The sequence below is a fragment of the Microcaecilia unicolor genome, chromosome 8 (assembly GCF_901765095.1).
Source record: "Microcaecilia unicolor chromosome 8, aMicUni1.1, whole genome shotgun sequence".
In the NCBI taxonomy this organism is placed as follows: Eukaryota; Metazoa; Chordata; class Amphibia; order Gymnophiona; family Siphonopidae; genus Microcaecilia; species Microcaecilia unicolor.
The window spans coordinates 76358230-76379418 of record NC_044038.1 but is presented as its reverse complement, the minus strand read 5'-3'; the positions used below and the strand labels follow the sequence as shown (position 1 = coordinate 76379418).

At 46.1% G+C, this 21189-nt stretch overlaps 1 protein-coding gene across 2 annotated transcripts in view; it reads right to left on the bottom strand.

Annotated features, from left to right (window-relative positions):
* LOC115476902 (ly6/PLAUR domain-containing protein 3-like) overlaps nucleotides 1-21189 on the bottom strand; it is a 105559-nt gene that overhangs the window by 29258 nt on the left and 55112 nt on the right. Inside the window, exon 4 of one of the 2 annotated variants that reach the window (XM_030213476.1) lies at nucleotides 3999-4100. In XM_030213476.1, coding sequence (XP_030069336.1) covers nucleotides 3999-4100 — 102 coding nt within the window. Of the gene's footprint in view, nucleotides 1-342; nucleotides 381-3998; nucleotides 4101-21189 lie in introns of those variants that run through there. The other variant, XM_030213477.1, reaches the window with a different exon arrangement.

Here is a 21189-nt window from a genome sequence, read left to right as displayed (position 1 = left end):
CTCATTATTTATATCACCACATGTGAAGTGCAATTCTATTACCTAGGGCCCTGTGGTTTTGTTTATTTATTATTTATTAGGAATTATTTACCGCCTTTTTGATGGAATTCACTCAAGGTGGTGTACAGCAAGAATAAGCCAAACATAAGCAATAGACAATTCCAGCATTAAAAATATTCAAACAACAATACAAAGTATAGCATAGTATGCTACATTACAGTGTCAACACAATACTTAATAAAACATATTCATAGACAGCATAGGGTGTAACTGTAACCTGGTCCTGCTATCCTGGGTTAGAAGGGGCTCGAGAGGCACTACATGTTATTGTCACTTACTCACTCTGGCCCCGTCAGCTTATCCACTCAACAGCTACATGATACTCAGAGGATTAAAAGAAACTGGAACATTTATTAACTTCTTAACTGATGGTTTCCACTGCATTGGTCTTCATACAGTCAATTATAGACTATATTGCTTTCCAGGTGATCATAACCAATAATACATTTCTGGGCTAATACATGTGCTTAACCCTTATGCCTGTCCTGCAGCTCAGTTAGAACCTAGAGTAGATTTCACACTCCCGATGTACTTCAATACCATCCAGGTTGGACTTCCAGTAACTGCATACTCCTTTCGGGCTGCCACCCCGAAGGTCTTGTTATCAGCCATGAGTAGACTGCAATTCCACCCGAGCTGTGGTTACGGCCGGACTCCCCAATCCGCCAAGCTTCTGGCTCCTCAAATGGCTGATGCAATATAATAGCTTACGATCCAGATAACCATCCAATGGTTATAATGCTACAGAACTTCCCCTTCTCTTGCAATGGATCATCTGGCAGGGGATTTCCACCTCCAACCACTGCTACACCTCTCAAAATTACGGAGTCTCTGTGCCCTGGGGCAACACTTCTGAGCATCATGACTGTGAGTGAATTATCTGTATTCAATTAAAGAAACTTCAGAAAATAATAGAGACTTCAGGTGTGTTCTGGTGTGCCAAGGTTATACTTCAAGAAATTGAGGCTTTACAGTTAATAAGTCTTGAGAGGCTTGACAGTAAAAAACCAAGTTCGTTCCAAGGAGTGAAATAGGACAAGTGCTGTCTGAAGCATGATGGTGAATGCCTCAATCTTCAAAGCTTCGATTTCTGGCTTTGGTTGGAGGCGGGGGGGGGGGGGGGGGGAGGGGGAACTTCAGAGCATCTTCAAGGTAACTAGCACAGAGGTACCTGGCCGAGTGTTACAGAGCATGGAAATCAGATTTCAAGGACGCCATTGCGAACATGAGGCTTACTCCCAAGCAGATGAACATGATGCTACACTGGCTGGGAAAGGAAACAGCCTTATGTGTGGAGGAGTTGAAGCATTCATATTTGAACGACCCTTCTAAGGGGTTAAAAGACTCGAGGAGTATTACGGCAGCCCAGAAGCCATAGAAAATTCACTGTTCAACAGGTTGGATAGATTCTCAATGATATCCAGTAAAGACAACCACAAGCTGCAAGAGTTGGGAAACCTCCTTCACGAGCTGGAAGCAGTCAAGGCCGAGAACAGCTTTCCAAACCTCAGCCAGCTAGACACACCTCGGGGCACCAAGAGCATTTTAGGAAAGTTACCATACAACATAAGGGAGAAGTGGTCAGTAGTTGGCACGCATTACAAGGAAGAGAATCAAGGGAAATATCCTCCCTTTGTAATGGTATCAGTTTATTATATTTTGCTGGATTATATATACACCAATATATTTGTGCAGCTTTTATATATTTGACACTGCAGCAGAGAGAATAGTTTCATTTCAAGCCCCTCTCTCTCCATCCCTTTTTCTGGGAACTTCTGATAGCAGGGATAGTTAATTACAAACACTTAACAAAGACAAAAGATAGGGCAGAGAGAGATATATAACTCTCTCTGCCCTCCCACCTAAAAAGACCGAACAAAAGGTGGGTACCTGGACGCTCATCAGGACATCTCTGAAAACCAAAGACCCAAGAGACCGAAAGTCTGGAGAGCCCATTGAAGACAAAGACTTCAGAGGGGAAACCATAAACAGGACATTTGCTTGTCAAAGGTATACCTGCCCCTCCCATCAGCTTTCAGACATGTGCAGAAAGGAAGGACTTATAATGTGGTCATGTGAACAGACTACATTAACCATAATGCCTTGCAAAATATCCAGGACATGCACACACCATGCTTCTCTGCTAACATTATAAAAGGCCTGGAAACAGCCCAGCTCGCTCTCTTGGAACCTGCCTCCTCTTGGGACCTGCTGCTCTCTTTGGGGTCTGCTGATGCCTTGCTCCTGAAACATGTGCTCATCAATCAGCTGGACCACAGCATGCTTGTAACAAGGACTTGTAAGTTAACCTACCTGCTACTTTGTTCTATTTTATGCACAGATTATCTGTAAAGATCTCTTAAAACCTACCTCTCGTGTGCAATTGTATATTAAATCAACCTTTTTGAAGCTAAAAATACGGTCTCTTTGTGTTCTGAGTATATGGTATCTTTTATATATACTTAATTTATTTAATTTATTGCAATTATCACCTTTGGTGATTGGTGGAGAAATTAATATTCTAAAACTTATAAATACAGCACCTGCTCTTAAATTATAAACAGTGGCGAGTTGCTCTAGAGCTATTTTCCCCAAAATAAATAATTTCTTGTAACACCTTCAGCATCTTCACGAGGTTCATAAGAGACATAGCCAAGAGGAGAAACGATCCCTGGTTCATGGTTGAGCCACCTGAATCAAGCCAGTTCCCGGAAGGGAAACCAGCTAAACTATGCAGGAAACCCATATCTGTACACAAGATGGAAGTGTCATCCTCAATATCTGCACCGTCTGACCTTTCTTCCACCACAGAGAATGCAGAGGACCCCAATGAACAGTGCCCTATACACAGGACACCTCATCCTCTCAGAAAGTGTCGAGGGTTCATAGGGAAGCTTTGGAGGGAGCATAGAGAACTGCTCAGAAGGTACAGACTCTGCTACAGGTGCTGTTCTTCCTCAGACCATCTTGCCAAAGACTGCAGAGTACCTATACAGTGCACAGAGTGTGGCAGCGACCAACACGTCTGTGTCCTACACCCAGATGGTGCAAAGCCGTATTGCAACCCCGAGGTGAATCACGGTGGGGAGACGGAAGAGGGAAGGGCACCGACACTCCAAGTCACTCCAAAGTGCACAAGGGTGTGTGGAAAAAGTCGCGAAGGGAGATCCTGCACCAAGATATGCCTGGCCAAAGTGTATCCTGAAGGGCGGCTGGAGAAGGCAATCAAAATTTACGCCATCATAGATGAACAGAGCAACTGGTGCCTTGCGAGGTCAGAGTTTTATGACCTGTTCGAGATCAAGCAAGGCTACTCCTCATATAGCATCAAAACTTGTGCAAAGGTACCTGACGGTAACGATGGCAGCGGGGGAGGGTCGGTGGCGGCGGGAAGGGGGATCAAAAGGGTTGACGCCAGGGAGAGGTCAAAGTTGGTGGTGGTAGCGGTGGGGGGGGGGGGCTAAAATGTGCCCCCTCACCTCAGGCTCTGGACCTCTAACCCGCCAAAATCTGGCTACGCCCCTGCATGCAGCACATGCCAACTGCTGATTGCCACTGGGAATGCCCCCCCCCCCCCACAGTAGAAAAGAGAACGTTATTTTCTACTGCGGTATTCGGCACGCAGCAAACTCAGAATTACTGCCAGGCGCATGCGCTAGCCTGGCGGTAGTGCTAATTTGGCTCACGCTACCTGCATGTTAGCCCTTCCGTGCCTTAGTAAAAGGGTCCCTCAGTACAGAGTTACAAGATGTCCCAGCTCTATCGGTCTAACTTCCATACGTGTGTATTGTGATATCAGCCATGATCAGATCAGTATGTGTTGGGAAGAAAGTTGGAATCATAAAGTCATGTTTTCCCTAACATTTCCATTTGTAAACTGTATCATATATACCAAAATAGTATATATATATATATATAAGTACATGTAAGTACATCACCTTGGAAAAGTACAGCAATGAGAATGCTGGTCACTGCAATCCAAGTAGTATGCTGGAAGTAAACTGTTTGATTCATCCTTCTGCAGTGTCCTGTCATGGGAACTGGATAATATAAGAATACATTTCTCAACGTTTATAGTTCGCACTATCTGCAAATTCTAGGCAGATGACATCATAACATACATAATCATAATGATAGTTTGGTCTTATACTACTCTACAGCTATAAAATTCTACCTATGATGCTCCACAGATACACTGTACAATAAAAAAAATAAAAGCTTTTCCCTCTGCTGGAATCAGGCTTGGTTTTGAAAATTTACTATCCACATTGGGTCACCTTTGGTCTCTTCCTATAACTGCTGCTGCAATATAAATATATGGAAAATCTGACTTTCTGAAGGCAAGTGTAAAGGATTAAATAAAAGTACTCAGCAGCAATGGGGTCCTGGGGCTGAGCTAGCTGGCATAGGGGTGGAGTCGCGGGTGCCCATGACCCGGAAGTGCTTCCATGCCAACAAGGGAAGGCACTTCAGGTTCGTAGCACCCAGGCTTTGCTGGGGGGGAGGGGCAGGATGGTGCCTGAAGGGCAGAAGAACCACCTTAATGAGGCCAACACACAATCTCTCCACTGCAAAACACAAACTCGGGCAGCACTAACTCCCAGGACGCAGAGAGAAACAACCTTATCTGTGAAAAGGCAGCACTGTAAATATGACACCATACCCTAAAACCCCAATACACTATCTAGTGAGGAAAAAAAAGAACAAACGGGACTGCTACAGATCTCTACACAAAAACTACATGCTAGCCTAGCAGAATAATGTACCTTGCTCACACATGCAAAACACAGATAAACTATCAACAAATATGAAACAAGGAATCACAGACCAGTAACAGAGATACAAAGGCAAAAATCTGAACTGGAAAACACAAGGAGTCAGATTCTGCATATACAGCAATAATAAGAGAAACAGAAATGGAAATATAAAATATCAGAGATGCATATTTTCCAAAAATATGTATCTACTAAAGACACTGAATTCTTTTAGGGAGCTCTCTTATAATATCAAAAGACTTCAATTTCCCATACATCATAAGTTTAACCTGAACAGTGTCACTCACTGATTCACAACTTAAGTCAGCAATAATTACATACCCACCTCCTCATCAGTACAATTTTATAATAACATCTTCCCGGCATCGTTCTAAGCAGGGGGTATGCCTTAATACAGCTGAAAAGCGAAACATAGTCTATGTCGGACAAAAAAACCCGGCTGAAATACATTTTTAAGATGAGTATTGAAGATTAAGCATTTATAAAATTTATAAGAATGGAGTAAAGCTGAGTTTTAAAAAATATTTTTGATAAAAACCACAAAGAAAAAATACTTAAGATAAAAATTTAAAATTTGGTATTATAAAATTGTAATGCCATGTAACAATGAGGAGCTAGGTGTGTAATTCTTGTTGACTTAAGGCGTGAATCAGTGAGTGACACCACTGAGATTTGTGGTAAACTTATGGTTTATGGGAGATTGAATTTGATATTTTCCAAAGCTGACATGTTCCAATCGATAATCGATAAATTCAAAAATAAATAATTTTTTCTATTTTTGTAGTCTGAGCATTTTATTTTTACATTTGATTTGGTCCATGTCTCTTCTGCTTTTTCTGGATCTCCTGTCCATTTCACATTTCTTCTCTCTCCATGTCTGCCATCCATCTTTTTTTTTTTTTTTTTTACATTTGTACCCTGTGCTTTCCCACTCATGGCAGGCTCAATGTGGCTTACATGGGGCAATGGAGGGTTAAGTGACTTGCCCAGAGTCACAAGGAGCTGCCTGTGCTGGGAATTGAACTCAGTTTCTCAGGACCAAAGTCCACCACCCTAACCACTAGGCCACTCCTCCACTTCTTTCTGCAGCCCATCTGTCCTGCCCAGCATCTCTCCTTTGTGTTCCTGTTCAGCATCTGCCTTCTTAGCGTCCTATCCACCTCTTTTCCAACATTGCCATGTGTCCCTTATTCTTATTCCATGCCCAGCATCTCTTGTGTGTGTCCTGTCTGTCCCCTTTCTCTTCCCTTCCTCCCATACCCCACAGATTCAGCATTTCTCTTTCTCTATCCCCTGCCCCCCTCATGGTCTGGCATAACCCCTCTCCATCTGTGGGTCCAGCACCTCTCCTCTTATGTTCCACTCCCCCCCCCCCCCCAATCAAGTGTCTGTCTCTTCTGTCCCCCAGTCTGGCCTCTTTCTCCCCTCTTGTGCTCCCCTTTCTGGTAGGTCCAACCAAACCTCACCAGTCCAGCACATCTCCATATCCATCCCCCTCCTGGCCCAGCACATCTCCATCTCCCTCCAATGTCCCCCCCTCCTCCTGTTCCAGCACATGTCTTTCTCCCTCCAGCCCCCTCTCCAGCCTAGCACATGTCCATCTCCCTCCAGCCCCCTCCCTCTCTGCAGGCCAGCACATGTCCATCTCCCTCCAGCCTCCTCCCCCCAGCCCAGCACATGTCTATCTCTCTCTAGTCCCCCACTGGGTTTAGCACATCTCTTTCTAGCAGTTCTCTCCCCCACCCACATAGTCCAACATATATCAACCTCCCTCCCAATAGGTCCAAAATATTTTTCCCTTGTCCTCCCTTCCCCCAAATGGGTCCAATATATTTCTCCCTTCCTTCATTCTCCTCACTTAAAATCCAGCATCTTTCCTCCCTCCCTGATCCACTAAAGTTGCTTCATCCCCTTCTCCGACGTCGGCTACAATTAAGACACGCTGCTGTGGCTGGCATCAGGACCTTCCCTCTGCCAATCTCGCCTTGGCACCTTCCGGTTGAGGTAACTTCTTGTTTCCGCACTGGCAGGACCAAGGCAGGACCGGCAGAGAGAAGGCCCCGATGCCAGCCACAGAAGCGTGTTTTAATCGCAGCTGGCGTCGGGGAAGAGGATGAAGCAATTAGCGGATCCGGGAGGGAGGGAGAGATGCTGAATTTCAGGTGGAAAGAGAGGGACATGCCAAGGCTGGCATGGGGCTTCTAGGAGTGCAAGGCCTTTTGCGACTGGCCCTGTGTGTGAGTGCATGGCAGAGCTCTGTGTCTTGTGAATGTGTGTGAAGAGAAAGAAACTTGAAATATTATTTTAATCAAACTGGAGAAGTTTACTAAAAGCCTGGATGGAATTCTGTTTCACCTACCACATGCAGCCTTAGAATGTGTTTTGAGTAGAAGCTGAGTGATGTCATCAGCCAGAGAAACCATTAGATCATTGAAACTGGGCTAGCTGAAGGCGTGTGAGTGCTGGGCTAGTTTTGTAATGATTTTTGGGCTAAAAGGCTATTTTAAAGTGCTTGTTTTTGGAAGAATTTGTGGTTTTGATGTTTGAAAAACTGAACGCTGAAGACAATTAGGAAAAAAACTTCTGAATTTTAGTTTTGAAAAAACAACTGGATTTCAGAAGTCAGCCCGGGTTGGTGGCAGAGCCGTGGAAAGCACTGCATTTTTAAAGGCTTGAGCCAGAACCTAAATGCCTGATGGGTGTTTGGGAAAACTTCTAGATTTTTTCAATTTTTCCTGTTTTTTTTTTTATCTTTGAGGAATCAGAGACCTTTTAAAAGGCTGCCAGCCAGGGAAGCTCAATGAGCAGTCTGCTTTAAGGTAAAACTGGGAAATAACACCAAATTTAAAGGAAATCTAATGATCTGACTGAAAATTAGAGAAGAGTGTCTGTTTCTCAGAGTAAATAGGAAATAGAATCCTGATAGGCTGTGGCTGTGTTTCAGTAACTGTGCTTTAGATCAGGGCCACTGAGAGACACATCTGGGCCCGGGTCAGGATTGGACTGCTGCATGCGCACGTGCCCCCACTGGGCCGCCCACACACCTTTCTGTCTCTGAGTCACTGCTGCGCTGTTCCCTCGCTCTGTCCTCTCCTGCTCCAGTGCTCCTGTGTACCCGGAGTTGGTATCTGGATGATTGAATTAGCATGATATCAGGTTAATGTAATCATCCAGGTCCTGAGCAGAACGCAGGAGCAGGAGAGGACAGACCCGGAAGCAGGCAGAAAGAAGCTTGCAGGCGCCAGGCCCGAGCTTGGGCCTCCCCTTGGAGGCCGGGCCCAGGGAATTTTGCCCCTCCCGGCCTTCCATGCCTCCCTCTCGGCGGCCCTGCTTTAGATTCTTACTTTTAGTAAAAGCCAGAGATGAATGGGAAGCAGATGTGGCTGACTTGTGGTGTCTGTGGAGTGTGAGGTAATGTCAGCAAATGCAGCTTAAAACTGAAGTGACTCTTGCTGGGAGGACTAGCATAGGGCTTGCTAATTACTGATTTTTTTTTTTTTTTTTGGGAGGGGGGGGGGGGGGGTGGGGAATAGTAATACATGGCCTGCCCGCCTAAGAAGACACTGACCTTAGAGTGCTTAAACAAGGAAGTCAGGGTTTTGCCTCCTTTATGTTTGTTGAGCAAGGATAGTTAGGTACTGTTCATGGTTCCTGATTCTTTCCCTGCTGGAGACATCTGGTATCTGATGTAAGACAGTGGTGAGCCAGTGAAAACACAGGTTTTTAAAGAATATTTTTTACTTTCCTTAGTGCGCACATGACTTTAATTTTTCCACATCTTGCTATTATTTGAGACTTTGGGGGTCTTTTACTAAGGTGTGCTCATGTTTTTAGTGCACTAAAAATAGGCGAGTGCTAAACGTTAGAGATGCACATGCATTCCTATAAGGTATTAATCCACAAATGTACCTTTTTTTGGAGATGGGAAGGCGGTAGAACTAGAGGACATGAATTGAGGTTGAAGGGGGCAGACTCAGGACTAATGTCAGGAAGTATTTTTTCATAGAGAGTGTGGTGGATATGTGGAATGCCCTCCCGCAGGAGGTGGTGGAGATGAAAATGGTAATGGAATTCAAACATGCGTGGGATAAACACAAAGGAATCTTGTTTAGAAGGAATGGTTCCACGGAATCTTAGCGGAGATTGGGTGGAGACTCCGGTAATTGGGAAACAAAATGGGAGCTGGGCAGACTTCTAGGGTCTATGCCCTGATCGTGACTAAATAGGGATGGGCTGGAGTGCAAATTTTAAGGGGCTTCGACGTTAGCTTCAGAGCTTAGTACAAGAACAGTGCTGGAAAGACTTTTACGGTCTGTGCCCTGAGAAAGGCAAGGACAAATCAAACTTGGGTACACATAAAAAGTATCACATACCATGTAAAATGAGTTTATCTTGTTGAGCAGACTGGATGGACCATACAGGTCTTTATCTGCCGTCATTTACTATGTTACTTTCAGGGGCATTTTCGAAAGAGAAGGGCGCTCATCTTCCGACACAAATCGGGAGATGGGCGTCCTTCTCACAGGGTCTCTCAAATTGGCAAAATCGAAAGCTGATTTTGGGCGCCCTCAACTGCTTTCCGTTGCGGGGATGACCAAAGTTCACAGGGGCGTGTCAGCACCGTGCCGAAGGCGAGACTGGGGTGTGATTAAGAGATGGGCGTCCTCGGCCGATAACGGAAAAAAGAAGGGCATCCCTGACGAGCATTTGGCCAACTTTACTTGGTCCATTTTTTTCATGACCAAGCCTCGAAAAGGTGCCCGAACTGACCAGATGACCACCGGAGGGAATTGGGGATGACCTCCCCTTACTCCCCCAGTGGTCACCAACCCCCTCCCACCCAAAAAAAAAATTTAAAAACATTTTTTGCCAGCCTCTATGCCAGCCTCAAATGTCATACCCAGCTCCATGACAGCAGTATGGAGCAGTTTTTAGTGGGTGCAGTGCACTTCAGGCAGGCGGACCCAGGCCCATCCCCCCTACCTTTTACACTTGTGGTGGTAAATGTGAGACCTTCAAAACCCACCCGAAACCCACTGTACCCACATGTAGGTGCCCCCCTTCACCCCTTAGGGCTATGGTAGTGGTGTACAGTTGTAGGGAGTGGGTTTGGGGGCTCAGCACACAAGGTAAGGGAGCTATGTACCTGGGAGCAATTTCTGAAGTCCACTGCAGTGCCCCCTAGTGTGCCCGATTGGTGTCCTGGCCAGTGGCGTAGTGGGGGCAGGGCGGTGGGGGCGGTCCGCCCCGGGTGTCAACGGGTGGGGGTGCTCCGCTCCTGCTGCTCCCCTTTCCTTTAAAAAAATTTTTGTAACATGGAGTTGCAGGCAGGCAGTGCCTCGCGTCTGCCCTGCTTGTAAAAGAAGAAGTAAATCCATTCTCCTTGACGTCGAGCCTTCCTTCACTGAGTCCTGCCCTCCTCTGAGGTAACTTCCTATTTCCGCGAGGGCGGGGCGGGACTCAGTGAAGGAAGGCTCGACGTCGAGGAGAATGGATTTACTTCTTCTTTTACAAGCAGGGCAGACGCGAGGCGCTACCTGCCTTCAACTCCGCTCACAAATTCTTTTTTAAAGGCAGGGTGGGAGCAGGAGAAGCTGGTAGGTGGGTCAGGTTGGGTGGGGGTGCCCAGATGGGAGAAGGGGATGGATGGGGTGCCCAGATGGGAGAAGGGGATGGGTGGGGAGCCCAGAAGGGAGAAGGGGTGCCCAGATGGGAGAAGGGGAGCCCAGATGGGAGAAGGGGATGGGTGGAGTGCCCAGATGGGAGAAGGGGTGCCCAGAAGGGAGAAGGGGATGGGTGGAGTGCCCAGATGGAGAAGGGGTGCCCAGAAGGGGATGGGAGAAGGGGAGCCCAGATGAGAGAAGGGGAGCCCAGAAGGGAGAAGGGGATGGGTGGGAAGCCCAGATGGGTGGGGTGCCCAGATGGGAGAAGGGGTGCCCAGAAGGGAGAAGGGGATGGGTGGGGAGCCCAGATAGGAGAACGGGTTGGGTGGGGAGCCCAGATGGGAGAAGGGGTGCCCAGATGGGAGAAGGGGATGGGTGGGGAGCCCAGAAGGGAGAAGGGGATGGGTGGGGAGCCCAGATGGGAGAAGGGGATGGGTGGGGTGCCCAGATGGGAGAAGGGGAGCCCAGATGGGAGAAGGGGATGGGTGGGGTGCCGAGATGGGAAGCCCAGATGGGAGAAGGGGATGAGTGGGGACCCCAGATGGGAGAAGGGATTGGGATGGGGTGGGGAGCCCAGATGGGAGAATGGGAGCCCAGATGGGGGGTTCCCAGATGGGAGAAGGGGATGGGGTGGGGGCTCTCAGATGGGAGAAGGTGACTGGGGTGGGGAGGCAAGAGGATTCTCAGATGGGAGAAGGGGACTGGAACTGGGGTCTGAGAAGAGGCCATGCCTGGAGCTGCTGGGAAAATGGGGCATGCCTGGGTCAGGTGGGAGAATGGGTCTGGGGCTGAAAATGGGGGCCCTAATGCAAGGTATGTGGATGAAGAGGGCTGAAAAGGAGGGTAGGTGGGATAAGGGGGCTTGTAGTGGGACTGGGGGCTGAAAAGGGGCAGGGGCTGAAACCGTGGGGACTGGGGACTGAAAAGGAGACAGGGAGAAGTGGCTGGGGCTGAAGCTCAGGACTGGTGAAAGAAAAGGGCTGGGGTTGAAACTGGGGGCTGATAAGGGGACAGGGAGAAGTGGTTGGGGCTGAATCTCGGGAATAGCGAGAGAAAAGGGCTGGGGTTGAAACTGGGGGGCTGAAAAGGGGACAGGGAGAAGTGGCTGGGGGCTGAAGCTCGGGACTGGTGGGATAGTGGGACTGGAACTGGGGGCTGAAAAAAAGGGGCAGAGAGAGGGAACAGATCCTGGATGGAAGGGGGAGTGAGAGGGAGGGCAGACCCTGGATGGATGGGAGAGGGAGGGCAAGTGGTGGATTGAAGGGGCAGAGAGAAAGGGCAGACAGTGAATGGAAGGGGGAGAGAGAGAGGGCAGACAGGGGCAGATAGAAGGGGCAGAGATAGAGGGCAGATGTAGATGGAAGGGGCAGGGAGAGAGGACGGACATTGGATGGAGGGGACAGCAGAGAGGGAAGACACTGGATGGCAGAGAAAGAACAAAGACAGATGCTGGATGGAAGGAAGACAGTGGAAAGCAGAAACCAGAGACAACAAACTGTAAATAAAATATATATATTTATTTTTTTTGCTTTAGGATAAAGTAGTATTTTAGCTGTGTTAAATGTTTATAATAGAACATGTAAACAAGGTAATCTTTTTATTGGACTAATTTTAATACATTTTGGCTAACTTTCGGAGAACAAAACCCCCTTCCTCAGGTCAGGATAGGATACTGTAAGCACTATACTGTATTGACCTGAGGAAGGGTGTTTTGGCCTCTGAAAGCTAAATGTATTAGTCCAATAAAATGGTATTTTATTTCTGTATTTGTTTTATTTCTATTTGTTAATTTGTAAAGTGGTGATTGGTTCAAATTTACATCTGCTGTCTTTATGTTTTGCACAGTACTATGGGACATTTTCTGTTTCTGTGGTGTTGCATTGTAAGCAGAATCTGGCACCTTGGGGGTTCAGTTTAATTTTTATCTAAGTAGAAAGTTTATGATTACTTATTCTATAGTGGATTAGGGTGTTTCTGTGTTTGTGAAAAAGACATGGCTTTCAGTTGGCATTGACTGTGCAGGATCGACGATCTGTACTATTCTGTTTGGTTTCATTTTACAATAGGTGAATTGATGTTCTAGTGCTCACTGTAGTGTTTAAGATGCTTTCCTTTTCCTTGTGTGACTCATACAAATTACTGCTTATGGTATGGTAGAATTGCTCTATAGGTCCTGAGTGTTTTGTATTCTCGGTATGCCTAATACTGGATTTTGGGGGGGGGGGTGTTAAAAAATGACCGGCCCCGGGTGTCAACTACCCTAGCTACGCCACTGGTCCTGGCATATCAGAGGGACCAGTGCACTACTGTAGAAATATGCTGTCACTTGCTCTCAGTGAAATACAGGCCAAGGGCTCAGGCTAAGAGCTAGGCCTCTAAAAACAAAAGATAATTTCTGACACAGATACATTTCACTGCAGCAAAAGCTGAAGTAAGTTCTCAGAGGGCTGACAGGGGGGATGGAATCTGCTCTATAAACAATAGCGAGACTGGCGTTAGCCAGAAAGTCACAAGCAAGGATGTTTTGGCTAGTGGAAGATAGGAGTGGGTCAGGTGCAAGTAGTGGGGGAGCTGAAGAGGGCAAAATTACATGTGAAGTCATCAATTCACAGATGTTGCCATGAACATCTTTTGTTGATACTTAGAGTTTGGAAACAAATTAACTCATCGTTATCAACTGATAATGGCCAAAGAGTTCTGTTGAGAAAGTTAGGGTCCATTGGATTGAATGGTACCACAAAGGTATAAAAAAGTAGTCTGCTAGAGTATCGAAGCAGAAGGCAGAAGAGAGAAGACAGACTGCACCTACTGTGTGTTGCGAAACGCTGTTCCACCATGTTCCAGATATGAATGTCTAATTGCCTGTACTGCCTTTGGTGAGATGCTATTAAAAGTATATACTTGTATCCCAGTGTGTCCTTCTAATTGTTGAGGGCGTTTATACTTGGCCGGTATAAAACAGGCCGAGACTATGCAAGATGAAAGTAATTAACTATCTTTAAATCAGTAGAACCCTTATAGCCTCACCTGCCCAAACTATTAATATCACGGCTTCATAGCTTTTTATAGCCTCTAATTTATTCATTATGGTAGCAGAGGCTGCGTTTTGCCTGTTCCTCTGGGATTTACATGAATAAATGGGTTTGCCACCTTTAAATACAATTCTTTTCTCTCTAAATTTAAGTCAGACAGAGCACAGCTCATTCTGCAAGGCTCTTTCTTCCGGGAAAGCTGCTAACGCAACATTGTTTATGGCTTGAGCCCTTCAGGTTCTGTCAGCATAGATAACACGAGCAATTCAAGCCTCTGATGATTTGAGCCGCTGAAGCAGAATTGGCGCAATTAGTTTAAAAGTAATCCTGGGGTCTGTTCTTTATTTTTTTTTATTGTCTCTCTTACGCTCTGTAATACGAGAGCCAGCAATGTTCTGCTTCTTTTATTGTGATTTTTCTACTGTGTACTTTAAGAGGAACAGCTTTTCCATACACCTGCTCTGTAATGAAAGCTAGGTATCTTCCAACATCCAGCCTTACAGTTTGCTCTCACTCCTACCTAACCCTTGAAATTGCCAACAAGACTACCTTTTTTTTTTCTTAAATCTGCATTTTTTTTTTGATTAGACAGTGTCCCATCAATGGATACAGACCTTTCCCCTTTGTAGAGGTTCAGGACTTGGTTCCCACCACAAGGTGGAGTGTTGAAGTCTTTTGTGGCTGCTGTGTCCCCTCACAGAGAGAGAGTGTTGAGCGCCTGCTTAACCTCTACCAAGGTGTTTTTCAGGGTTCAACACTTTGTATACTCTTCCTTACCCTCTCTATTCTCCTTACTGTTACTTGGCTATTGTATTTTCTTTATCTAATCCTCCTGCTTTAGGGAGGTATTTTCCACTGTATGACCTAGGCCAGTACCACCCAACCCCTTCTTTGGGCCTTACCCTGGGACCCTGCCCCATAAGATGACCCTACCTGGGATCCCATTACTAGGTATCAGATACTGTGTGGGACATTGTTTGACACCTGGACCATAGGCCCTGATAGACACGTAGTGGATGTTTTTGATATATTTGGAGGGTGTGGCCTTGTAAGGGTTGAACAGCCAGAAACACCAGTAACCAGACCTGAAACAGGAGAAATATTTGACTTCTGGCTTGTCACGTATAACATTGTCCATAGTGGTTGGCAACCTTAGCTCTTCATTAGGACAAGAGGGAATCAAGGTCTTGAGATTTATTTCCTTTGTCCTGCTGGAGGACAACAAATTGGGGTCACAAGAATCCACCCCAGATACCCCACCAGTTGACTTGCTCTGTTTTGGTTGGAACCCTCTACCTAACCACTTTTTTTTTCCTAAGAATTCTTCTCTTTTAACCTCAGTAACCCAGTATTTTTGCCTCCTTATTTCAATTCAGTCAACAAAAACGAATGAACAACATACACTACGAGAGGAAAAATAGATCCTACATCATTCTGGCAACAGGTCTACCAAAACGAATGGCCAGTAAACACTAACACCGTACAATTCCTCCTAGAATGGGATAACATATGTAAAACAACATTAGACACAATTGCCCCATTCCAAACTAGAACATCGCACAGGAAAAAATCTAATCCATGGTTCACCGAAGAGCTGAAAGAACTCAAAACGCAAGTCAGAAAACTAGAACGCGCATGGACCAAAAAGAAAGATGAACACACACTGAATGCATGGAAATCACTTCGGAGGAAATACAAATACACCATAAAACGGACTAAAAGAATACACTATAAAACTATGATTGGACCAAACTACAAAGACACGCACAAACTCTTCCACCTTGTAAATAAGCTGCTAGACACTACACCCGTTACAAACAATAACAAAGAAATACCGGGGGTCGACGACCTCGCGAACTACTTCAAGGAGAAAATCACACAACTACGACTTAGAATACCTACCAGCCCTACCGAATACACCACATTCCTGAACTGTCTAGACCCTGAAGACGGAATACACCCAGCAGACAGGATCTGGACCGAATTCGAACTACTGTCAGAAGACCTTATCTTTAAAACGCTTAAAAGATTCGCCAAATCCCAATGCAAACTAGACATCTGCCCAAGCAACCTCATGAAATCAGCTCCTCATCAATTCATATTAGACTTAACGAACCACCTGAATTTCATGCTACAAAACGGACTTTTCCCAAAGGAAAAAGGAAAAATCCTACTCACCCCAATACCCAAAGACACAAAGAAAAACGCTAGTGAAATAACTAACTACAGACCAGTTGCATCCATACCACTAATAACCAAAATAACAGAAGGAGTGGTAACTAAACAACTCACAAGTTATCTCGACAAGTTCTCAATACTGCATGACGCCCAATCATGATTCCGTTCGAATCACAGCACAGAGACAGTACTAACTACCCTACTGACCAAATTTAAGCAACGGATCGCAACAGGCTCCAATATACTCCTCCTACAATTTGACATGTCAAGTGCCTTTGACATGGTTGACCACGGAATCCTATTACACATTCTTGAATATTTCGACATCGGAGGCAATGTCCTAAATTGGTTCAAGGGGTTCTTAACCTCACGCTCATACCAAGTCACATCAAATTCAACCACATCTGCTGCATGGACACCTGAATGCGGAGTACCGCAGGGATCTCCCCTCTCACCAACAATTTTCAACCTACTGATGACCCCACTAGCAAAACTTCTATCAAACCATAACCTCAACCCTTATATATATGCCGATGATGTAACGATATATATTCCTTTTAAACAAAACATCAACGAAATCTCCAACAAAATCAACCAAAGTCTATACATCATGAACACCTGGGCAGACGCATTCCGACTGAAATTGAATGCAGAAAAAACTCAATGCCTCATATTAACCTCCCAATACAACACAACAAAATTTACTGCTATCAACACACCTAAACTAAACTTGCCAATTTCAGAAAATTTAAAAATCCTTGGAGTAACAATCGACCGCTACCTTACACTTGAGACTCACGCGAACAACACAACAAAAAAGATGTTCTTCTCCATGTGGAAGCTGAAAAGAATAAAATCATTCTTTCCAAGATCTGTCTTCCGCAACCTGGTACAATCACTCGTATTAAGCCATCTAGATTACTGCAACTCATTATACGCAGGCTGCAAAGAACAAATGATGAGAAAACTTCAGACAGCCCAAAATACAGCAGCCAGACTCATCTTCAGAAAACCAAAATACGAAAGCGCAGCACCATTGCGCGAGAAACTACACTGGCTCCCTCTCAGGGAACGTATCACCTTTAAAATATGCACGTTAGTGCACAAAATCATTCACGGTGAAGCCCCTGCATACATGTCTGACTTGGTAGACCTGCCACCTAGAAACGCCAAAAAATCATCCAGAACTTTCCTCAACCTCCACTTCCCTAAGTGCAAAGGCATAAAGTATAAAGTATTACATGCATCTACCTTTTCCTACAAGAGCACGCAACTCTGGAACGCACTGCCACGCGGCCTGAGAGCGGTCTATGAGTTGACAGACTTCCGCAAACGATTGAAGACCTATCTCTTTGACAAAATATACCGCAAGGATCAAAACATATAAACCCCATATACACCATAACAAAGCCTCAAGATATTACCCCATGTACTCCACTTCCCCGTACTCTCCCCCGTTCAACAATCTACCCACAGATAAAAAATGTCTACCCCATCGCCCCTTGCTATTACTCGATCAGCGTAGTAATTCCCCAACGTCATATCCTTAAGCTTCTACGCCCCAAAGGTGATTGATCTGACTGTCTTCCTTAACTATTCACAATGTAAACCATAATCGTAATGTAACAAATTGTACTTCCATCATTTACAATGTATTGTAAGCCACACTGAGCCCGCAAATAGGTGGGAAAATGTGGGATACAAATGCAATTAAATAAAAAAAAATAAAATTCTCTAAATAATAACAATCATGACTGCCACTTACTTTCTACTCTGTTTCCTGTCCACTATACTCGCACAAGTAATGTCAGCATCCGACCATCCTATCATCTTGTCTCCCACCAATTACACACTAGTGGTTACCCTTGATGTCTGTGCCTATGTTAGCTGTGGAGAGTTAAGTTGGCAATGATATTACTCTGCATATGACATGTACATGTGCCCAGGTTCCACTTTTGACAGCTGGTCTAAAGTATGATGGCGATCAGGCCACAGTCAATACCAAGGTAATGACAATCCTCTAAAGGCAGATGTCCATCATTGCCAAGCGAACCATTGCAACCCTGTTGCCATCACCTTTAGAGGTGTAACAGCAGGTACTTATCAAACCTATTCCCTAGGAATAAATGCTGCTGGCAGAGATCCTATAGCCAAGATGCGTATTCTTCCTCCTGCCCCCTCTTTGTTTGGAATTGATATTCCCAATAGAGACACCAATGCCACTAGCTATCACATTGCTTTTCCCACCCCTCAAGTAGAGAAAAACCCATTGATGCCAACCCTAGCCCCTGCAGTAAAGATTCCATATCAGGTCCGCAGAATTGAGAGTGCAAAGGACTGGGTCATTCTGGAAACAGGATTTGGTGAACGGAACCTTTGGCTAGAATGGGCCCACTACACTACAGCCAGTTTGAATGTTTCTAAGTGCTACTTCTGTGCCCATGCCCGCGCAGAGCCCTTAGCAGTCCCCTTCCCCTTTGACCTTTACAACCATCCAGAGGGTTTCCTGTGCATGTAACAGCTACTTCAGACTTCAGAGTCTATTAACCAATCCTGTCAAGCTCTAGCCGAAAGTTATCCTGTGTTACCCCTACGACAGAGAATTCCTCTCACGTTTATAAGACCCGACCCCACCACGATGTTCCAGATTTGTCTGGCCAGGTACCCAACCCATAATTCACAGTTTGTAGGTAATTTTACCTCTTGCAATACTACCCATTTCAGTATTGAACAGGTCGATTTTACTGTCTTTTCCCAAGCCTGAACTGATGTATTGTGGTACCAACGTTCTCTACCATACCTTGCATAGAAGTTGGAGGGGAACCTGTGCCCTTGTTAAATTGGTAATTCCACTAGTAATTGTCTCCCTAGGATCACCCCACTCACCCTCCTCGCACCGATTGAAAAGAGAGGCCTCTATACAAGGCTCATTTGATGATCATGTCTACATAGACTCAATCGGAGTTCCCAGAGGGATACCCAATGAATTCAAGGCCCGCAATCAAATCGCTTCAGGATTTGAGTCATTTTTCTTTCCTTGGGCTACAATCATCCCTGCTATTCCCACACCTGAATCCCGCCCTCAGACTCTCCCTGCGATGCCCGATACTGCCACCCTTAACCTGTCCAGGGACTTCCCGTCCTTTCTAGTCAGGCACCCTCCGGTCCACCACAAGCTGACCCTATGGCCGTGTTTGACAGAATAGACCTGGCTGTCGATGCTTTGCTACTGCCAGAAGTTGCCGCCTCTTCCATCCCTGCTCAACTATCCCGTCCCCCTAATAGGGTGCCCATTGTTCCCAATCCGATTGTCACGTCCCTACCCTATGTCCCTACTGGCCTCCCTCAAACTACCCTTGTTAGGCAAGCTACGGCCTCTGCCCAGTCACCAGAACTTGCTGCTCCTGCAGTCAGTAATTCAAATCTCACATCCCTCCCTTCCCAACCTCTCGTCCCTCCTCCATTTATTCCTCCATCGGACTCGTTACAGTCCCATATTACCTCAACTTCGGCCCTTTGTTCTCACACAGCTCTCACTGAGTATGCTGTTCCACCACCGGTTTTAACCCCAATGGCTGCAGCTCCCAGCACTGCTGCAGATTGGCCACTCTTGGGTGCGCATCCCAAGATTCAAATTAACCGCCCCCCTCATCCCCGATCCGCACCTTCACTTCCTGCCCTAGCTCCAGACTGTTTACCTCCTCTTGAGTATAAAGCAATCAATCACCCCCCCCCCTTGAGACATTCTGATCCACAGGCTGTACCCATCTCTGTACAGCATCCCACATCTGGAATTATGCCCCCCCTTTCGGCTGAACCCATATCTGTACAGCATCCCCTATCTGATATTATGCCCTCCCTTTCACCACACGACGCTCCACTAGTGAGTTCATCAACCCAACAGCTCACAACTGAGCTGTTGCCCTCCAATACCCCACCAGCGGCATCTTCCACTATAGACTGTGACTCGGCCTCCTCGAGCCTACTTGTACAGGATCGTACTTTAAACGACCTTATAGATGCCATTGTTTCCCACCACTACCACCCTGTCTATGCGGACAGGTATGCCGCGCATATTGCAGACCATACTTGGTCCAAAAAGCCTTTGGGTTACAAATTACCCGACGGTACTAACTACAGCCTTGCTGTACTTATTCCCTCATCTCATGAGCCCCCCACAAAAGTCCTGCCGTTGCTTAACAAAATGTCTGGCGGGAATCCCCACATGGAGTATACTCGTTACTCCGCCGCTGACCTTAACGCCCTTGTACAACAACTACCGGACATTACTAACGGCGGTGGTAGATGGATTTGCCATTTCCGAGAAACCACACTTGGGACCACTTTCGCTGTTGGCGACATTAAAGCCCTATTAGGTTGCATCCCCCATGCCAATGTGGGCGACCTATTTGCACAGGCAGGCTATGCTGAAATAATGGCCTTCACTACCTTTGATGGTAACCCTTTTTCTTTAATTGAAACTAAGCTATTGGCTGCTATTCGTACTGCCTTTCCCCCCTCCCCCCATAAGGACTTCTCAGTCCTTACCTCACAGCGATGGGTTCCGGACACGGAACCAATCGAAAACTTCCTACTAAGGATGCAACAACTATACAGAGATGAGACAGAACAAAAGTTTGATGCTAAAAATGCTCTCCCAGTCTTTTACCATCGCCTCAAGGAGACCCTACCCCCTAAAGTCAAGGAAGGTCTTGATAGTATTGTTGGCCTGCCTCACAAACTGTGGCCAGAAATGAAGGAACATATTCTGCACCACTGCAGAGTCCTAGTTAAAAATGCACAAAATGAAGTACGTAAAGAAAGGACCATGCGCACCCATCTTATGACCCTTAAGATAGCCAAACTAAAGGATGAGAAGTCCGCACCGACCAGTCTCTCCCCCTCTGGTTCCTCTTCCAGTTCCAGTACTCTCATGTCATCACCCTGCTACCCTTCAACTCCAAGTTCCTGCTCACAAATTTGTCTCCAATCAATTATGGCACACAATCCTCCAGTTCTAGTTCCAGTCCCGAGGCTCAAAATCCTTGCACTAATTGCCCTCCGGAGTGTACAGAGTTTCCCTTTTGTGTAAAACATGACCCTCACACACCCAACTTCACCATGTACTCTGGCAACTATTATAACATAGTAACATAGTAGATGACGGCAGAAAAAGACCTGCACGGTCCATCCAGTCTGCCCAACAAGATAACTCATATGTGCTACTTTTTGTGTATACCCTACTTTGATTTGTACCTGTGCTCTTCAGGGCACAGACCGTATAAGTCTGCCTAGCACTATCCCCGCCTCCCAACCACCAGCCCCGCCTCCCAACCACCGGCTCTGGCACAGACCATATAAATCTGGCCAACACTATCCCCACCTCCCGCCATCGGCTCTGGCACAGACCGTATAAGTCTGCCCAGCACTATCCCTGCCTCCCACCACCAGCTCTGCCACAGACCATATAAGTCTGCCCAG